Consider the following 7,201-nt stretch of genomic DNA (forward strand, 5'->3'; position numbering starts at 1 on the left):
GCCACTACATTTTTTTTTTTTTAAGGAAATCGTTCATCATTTTTCATGAAGAATTGTTCAAGTATTAATGAGCCAGGGCTACAAAAGTTTTCCAAACCAATGGATGAAAAATGAAAAGCATCTTTTTTTAATACTTAGAAATGAGACAATTCTGAACCTATCACCCCTCAGGTGGTGTCCTTTCATCTGTCTTTATTATTTGTGTTGTCATTTCCAAACTCCAGATAGTGAGGATGTGTACCTATCTACACACGTAAATGAAGCTATAGACACAAAACTGCTCATCGAATTATTATTAAAAAAAAAAGAACGGACATTCGTAGATACAGCCATTACATTTAAAATGTAGTCCATCTTAAAAAATAAATAAATAAAATAAAATAAAATAAAATAAAATGTAGTCCATCTTAAAGAGCAATTCAAGTCTGTTCCTTGCCTTATAAGTCATACAACGACCTTTGATCAACAGCAAAAACATCCTGACCCAAACAATGAAAAACTAATTTTTAATAAACATTCCTGTTACAAAATATAATTGTTCTTCTATTAACTAACATTAACTAACAGCATTATAAACATTAAATTCATTTCACTGTGTATTTTCCAGAAGTATTTTTCACTTTCATAGCAAGGAGAGAATAATTTAAACATAATTGTCTTGTTCAATCAATTAACTGTCACATAAAAATCATCACTTAGTAAAAAAAAAAAAAAAACTATGAAACTAAATTTCTAGTATGTAACTATGTAACCATTTCTGGAAAATTCATATTTTTTCTCTTTTTTAAAAAAACAAATTCACAATCAATTTGTCTTAGAGCCAAAAACTGTTAAAACATTTTCATAAATATAGAATTTTATTATATTTTGGATTCTAAAATAAAATAAAATTACATAAAGCTTTTTCCTATGAGGAAATTCATTGCATAAAAAAGATATTTTACATACACTACTTCATCAGCTTACACTTAATTTTTTTCTACATAATTACTTTTCACTCTGATGACTTGTACTAAATATATTCCTGTCTGAAATATGTGTTTCTGGTGAGAGGGAAGTGTTAAAAAGAGGATTAAATCACAGAAAATCATAAATACTTAAATATTTATGAGACAAAAATACCAATGTCCAACCCTGTATTACAATTTCTTTAAATTTTGAAGTGACTTTATATTTTGTATATGTTCAGCTTTTTTGTTATTCCCAAAACCCTGAAGGAAATGGGCTTGAAATACCTGAATAACTGAATAGTATCCAGGCATTTTATGTAGAAAACTACCATAAATCAGCAGTCAGTCAGGTGTCCCACCTTATTAACGTGTAAAAATCTGAAATGCAGCACAGCCCCCGCATACTAGCAACTTCTGGGTTAGCTGTAACACTGATGTTCATACACTGAGCGTTAAATGTGGAAATAAATAAAAATGATTACACTCCAAAAAGTGTATGGTTTTAAATATGTAACAGATATTTTATGCTATTCTTATATAAGCATAGATTACACCCTTGAAATTAGAAATCAGATGCAGCAATAGGTTACTAACCATGCCCATTAGGTCCACAAAGAAAATTAGGATCTTTCTTTTCCTGTGCTTTCTTATTTCATCCTCCTGCTTTCTCCATCTCCATGTGAAGAGAATATGCCTGCCAAAAGCACACTCAGAATTCCTCTGCTAACAGATACTTGTAAAAATAAGACTTTTGAAAAGGCATAAAGGGAAGAAACAGCATGTTCTAAATGCTGTGAAGATCTCAACATGATTTTCATTAGTCTGAGGCCCTGGCAGCAATCGGACTTGCCCTTTAATGTCTCAGATCCTGGATGCATAGACAAGTTCTCAAATCTAGGGTTGATGAACAACTATTTGCATGATTTCTTTTGTAGCTTTTTAGTGCTACTTCTAATGAAAAGTCGCCACAAAAATAACATTCATTTTGAACACAGAAGAGGTTCTGAAGGCTACTGGCATCAAAGAACACTAAATAAGGCTTAACATGTAAGAAAAGTTTCAATTTATTTTTTTTAATTCATTTTTTTCATTACCTACTCCTAGAAAGAATTTGAAGCAACAAATGGGAAAAAATGCACATAAAATAGAATTTGATAAAATATCAAATCAAATATGAGGATCTGATAATAACAGAAACCCAGACTTAAGCTTCATGGCAATGAAACTCAGTTAAGAAATATTCTCACTGATGCACTTTTATTAGGAGAAATGGTTTTTTCTTGATATCAGAGTTAAATGTTTATTTATCCCATGGGAATACAGAAAGTTCATTAAGCAATATGAGTATGCAATAAGACAAAAGTGTCTTCAACAACTATCTTACTGAAGTTATATAAAGGTAATTCATTTGAAATGGATTATAAATTGATGAATCTTCTATATAAAGAGATCAATTATGATCATCAGAGATAAAACATTGTAGTAACACAAAAAAAGAGGTTTTTAGAAGTCTAAAAAACTGTTTTTCTTTGGGAGGTCTTTAATATCAAGTGTTTATACACATCTTGGATTTTAAGGTTCTATGTAATTTTATTTTCTATGTGCTGAGGAACAAACTTAGTGTTGTTGATTTAAAACATATTAATATTCATTTTGTGATAGTGTTTCCTTCCCGGAAAATTTTAAAACCTAAAGAATTTCTCTTGAGTAAAGGGAGAATCATTATTTTTATATACAATGCTGAGCTGCAGGAATGTCTACAGGCAAAACCACAAAGTGTGTTTGAGATACACCCATTTACATATTCTCAGGGCTGAATGGTCAGTCTCACTGATCCCAAGTTCCACATAACAAGCATAATAGAGATCGTATAAACTCACACCTTGGCATAAAAAAAAAAAACCTTTGCTTTTTCCTTTCCTCAAAGACCTGGTGTAAAAATATACACCTAAAATTTCCACAAAAGACTTTTAAGACATCGATTTGGTAACCTATGTGAGATGATTCAGGAATCACCATTGCTGGAGACACAGACATTTTTAGAGGCAGAATCTAAAGAATATGTATGAGTCTTCCTGATATCATATCCAGCCATGGAATTCAACATCCACTGTCTACTCTAAAGCCTCTCAACTAACTTTTTATACTTGATGGATGACTTTCCTTGTCTGAAATTTAGGAATATGATGCTAATTAAAAATTGATGTCTATTCAGTTTCAAAAATTAAATTTAAAAAAATCTTGCTTATCTCTCTCAATTCACTTAGGTGTCGGAATTAGTTACCATTGAAATCTGTCTCATTATAATTTCCCAGGATGTTGTCACCTCCTTTTTGGCACCCATCACCTGCCTGTGCCATAGTAATCTAGGTATATACTAGATGATATGTCATGTGAAGGCAGATACGGTTTGTTTTTCTTTATCATGTCAGACATCCTCATTGCAGTAGCCTAGATTATGGACACTTATAATCAATCAGAGAAGGCCTGGTGAATTGAATTAAACCTATTGGTTCAGCTGCAGGAGAAAGTAGTCTGTATATAAAAACTTGAATGGTGTCAGTATGTCAGATATTTCCCAAAAAATCCTGGACAGATCCTCTCAATGACTACAATTTTAAGTGAACTATTTATAAGCAGTCAAAATACTATTTCCACAAAATTTCTGTTAAACTTGTGACTAACACACACAAAACAGTCTACCACTACTTTGCTTACTAAGTGGATTAAGAACTAGTAGGCATATCCCTTAGGAAGTAGGGTGTGAACAAGCACATACTGAGACGGTAAGGTCTGGTACATGGGTCTCTGACCAGAAAGGTAGGCTTGAGAACGATGTCTCAGTGTGAGAGATGGACAATCCAGTAATAGCCCAAGAAGACAAGGAACCAGAGAAAGGAGACCAAAAAAGAAAATGAAGTGGGGCATCGGATAAGGGCATAAGATACAAAAGCAATCTTCAACCACTTCCCAACTTGCCCCAAAGTACAACTGCTATCAGAAAGTCAATGCTGTGTTTTACTGAAAAATAGCCCCACACTTTCTCTGAGGAATTATGTCTAGTCATTTGAATGCTTTATGAAGACACTCTCCACCTCCCTTTTTCCTCATGACAATCATATCCTGATAAAAGCAAAGCCATCTGTCAACGTGCCAACTGACCAATCAATCCCAACCCCACATTCGGCCTTAACCTGTTTTCAGTCAGGGACCATTTGTACACTTGCGTGAAACAGTTGCCTGAGTGAAAGCAGGTCCTCTTTGGCAGCTATGTTTTCTCTTCTATGTCACCAGGATTATGAAGCAGTCATTTGAATTTACCAAATTGTATTCTAATTATTTGGGCAAAGAATCTCAGTTACTTTATATGAAAAAGAACAGAAGCATGAATGAGTTGCAATTTCCCTGTGAGTGGCATCTTAGCATACAATTCATCAGGAGGGGATTTGAAGTCACCATAAACCAGTGGAGAAGGACTACCTGTTCCAATCTCCAACAGCTTCCCAGTGGGGTAACATACTAAAGGTACTGGCTAACTGGATCTGACTTTATCCAACACAATCTTTCCTTCTTAAATTTCCGTAGGTCCCCTCCCTCTTCTAATGGTGCCTCAGTGGGGTTGAGTTTGGCATCATCTCTGCTACTGTCATATCTTTCTGAAGTCACATGCACTTGGGAGAAAATAGAAATTAATTACATAGGACTTATGGCAGGTGAATATACATTCGGGGGTCATTTTGGTATTTTGGTTATTTATTGCTGTCACTGAACAAAATGTAGACAGAGATTATGATATTAAATCCACATGTATAGATTTAAATATTATTTTTTTAAAGATTTATTCATTTGAGAGAGAGAGAGAGAGGACCAGTGGGGTGGTGGTGAGGGGGCAGAGGGAGAGGGACAAGAGGGCTCCCCGCTGAGCAGGGAGCCAGCACCACCACCATGGGGCTCAATCCCAGGACCCTGGGATCAGGACCCGAGCCGAAGGCAGACACTTAAACAACGGATCCACCCAGGCGCACAATATGATTTATTTTTAAGAAGGTTGTAAAACAGATTTGAGCTAGTATCTTGTTTTAAGCATTACAAAAGTATATTGTTGTTACTAATAATGCTGTAACAATGCTTAATCAATACATAAAACATATGCCTTGAGGCCCACTCTTTATTCATTATGTGACAACCACAGAATGCCATGAATTTCATCCATAAAATTCTATTATCCTGTAGTTAATCCTAGATCAACCACCAGTAACTGCAACTTGACTTTAACGTCTAGTTTTGCTAACATGTAGTATCTCCACTTTGTTTAGGATATTATCTGGGGGGAAACACAAAATTGATATGTAATTACTTTCTTTTTTTTATATCTTCTGTCTTAAAAGGCAGAAACTGTGTTAATTTTCTAGCCTCTTTAAAATTCTAAATTCCTAATTCTGAATTCTAAAGTACATAAGTAACTAAACAATCAAGGGTTAAAAAGTCAATGAAGAAATTTCTGTTCTCTAGAGAAAGAGTGAGCCCTTCCCGCCGCACCCCCCCCACCCCCGCCGAAAATAAAACCTTAACTCAATCTATTACACTGTATCTACATTTTTTTCTGGCCATAGATTTCACCACAATGTAAAATTTTTCTTGTTGCCCTATTGTTTCCTACACTGCAGAAAGATACTCCTGAACTAGCTGTAGATATATATATATAACTTAAGTATATAACCATCAAGTTCACATTTGTCTTCCCACACATTACTGCAAAAAGGTACAGCATTTGCTGCACTGAAACACTATCTCTGAGTGTAATCAGTTGAAATAACCAAGCACAGTATTTCCAGTTTAGAGGGCTGTGCAACCATTGGAAACAGCGAGGGATTGCATAATGTTTTAGAAGTTTTTCCAGTGCTATGTCATTCGTGTGCTTGAATAGCTAATTTGCTTTTAAAATATATTTTGAGGAGTTGATAAGAGCTTGTGCAGTTTCAGAAAATAGCAAATAAAAGGACTCCTTAGGTATGCATGAAGTTAAACTTTAGACACACTCTATTGCTTTGCTGTAACTTAGTGCCAGAATTCCCTAGCTAAGGATAAGGGAAAGAAATTATTTTTCCTGATAGCCCTGGAGCCAACTGGGATGTAGCATTACTTACCTAAAGATGGGTCTTTGGAGATGTTTCTTCCTGATTGTGACATGGTCATCCATTTAAAGGTAAAAGTTTAACTTCTTCCTGGAAACCACTCCAGAAATCCAGGGAGAGAATGTGGAAGCTTATCCTGGTCTATTGTGCTGCAAGGAGTCCAGAAGGAAAAAGTAGTTTCCTCTTTCTCTTCTTGGGTGCTAGGAGAAAACTTCCCTGCTCTCTGCCAGCTGAGCAGTGTGTCCATAGAGGCCACATAAGACAGGCACGTTGGGGCACTCCCCCACAGAGCAGGGCGTGCAAAAACCACCAACAGTCACGGTGATACAGGCAAGAGAAGTGCACAGGACCCTCGGAAACAGAACAAAACAAACAGAAAACTTCCTACCCTAGTGGCACCCAGGTAGGAGCTCCCTGAGTTCTTGCAGCCCTGAGAGCACTCCTTCCACATGCTGGTCAAGCTCGGGAAAGCTAAGTCCCTCCCTGTCTTTAAAACAGCCTGTTCTGAGGCTCAACTTTTTTCTTCAAAATAAAAGTTGTACAGCTAGTTCAGCAGTCCCATGTGAGTACCCTCTGAAAGTTTGTTCCGTTAAAATAGGAACTGTATACAAATTAACGAAGGAAGATGGGCTCAGGCTGTGTGGCTGGCTCTGTTTCAAAAGATTACAATTATTTTATAATATTGCTTTTATCCACACTGGATTTAGTGTAGCGACCACTCATGATTTTTGGCATTCATAACCCGATAACCTACACTTGGCTAAAGTCAAAGATATCATTTCAACTGATAGAAGCCCATGTGAAGCTGGCCAGAGCTGCAAAAGTTAGAAAAACAAAAATTGCTCAGTTCTATCAGTGACATTGTGCCCAGATGTCTGTACCCAGAGTGACTTTCAAACTAAGTGGAGACACCGCAAAAAAGATATGAAAACACACACACACACAATTTTTTTTAAACCCCCCAAACTCCCTTGGAAACTTAAGTTTTTATACTATATGATCAAATTTGAGTTTCAAAAATAAAAAGAAAGAAATGTAGGTATTAGAGGGAAGTTGTAAACAGCTGAAAATAAATGACATTAAAAACTGTTTTACTTGGAAGACTTAGACTCACAC

General features: G+C 35.6%; 1 protein-coding gene across 8 annotated transcripts in view; it reads right to left on the reverse strand.

Annotated features, from left to right (window-relative positions):
- PDE1A (phosphodiesterase 1A) overlaps nucleotides 1–6,914 on the reverse strand; it is a 284,858-nt gene extending 277,944 nt beyond the window's left edge. For 6 of the 8 annotated variants that reach the window (XM_048214563.2, XM_057303240.1, XM_057303246.1 and 3 more), the window contains exon 1: nucleotides 6,098–6,652. In XM_048214563.2, coding sequence (XP_048070520.1) covers nucleotides 6,098–6,150 — 53 coding nt within the window. In that variant the 5' untranslated portion in view covers nucleotides 6,151–6,652. Of the gene's footprint in view, nucleotides 1–6,097 lie in introns of all 8 variants that reach the window. The other 2 variants (XM_057303243.1, XM_026492392.4) reach the window with 1 other exon arrangement.
- Between the last annotated feature and the right edge of the window lie 287 nt (nucleotides 6,915–7,201).

This window comes from Ursus arctos, unplaced genomic scaffold (genome assembly GCF_023065955.2).
Source record: "Ursus arctos isolate Adak ecotype North America unplaced genomic scaffold, UrsArc2.0 scaffold_1, whole genome shotgun sequence".
Lineage (NCBI taxonomy): Eukaryota > Metazoa > Chordata > Mammalia > Carnivora > Ursidae > Ursus > Ursus arctos.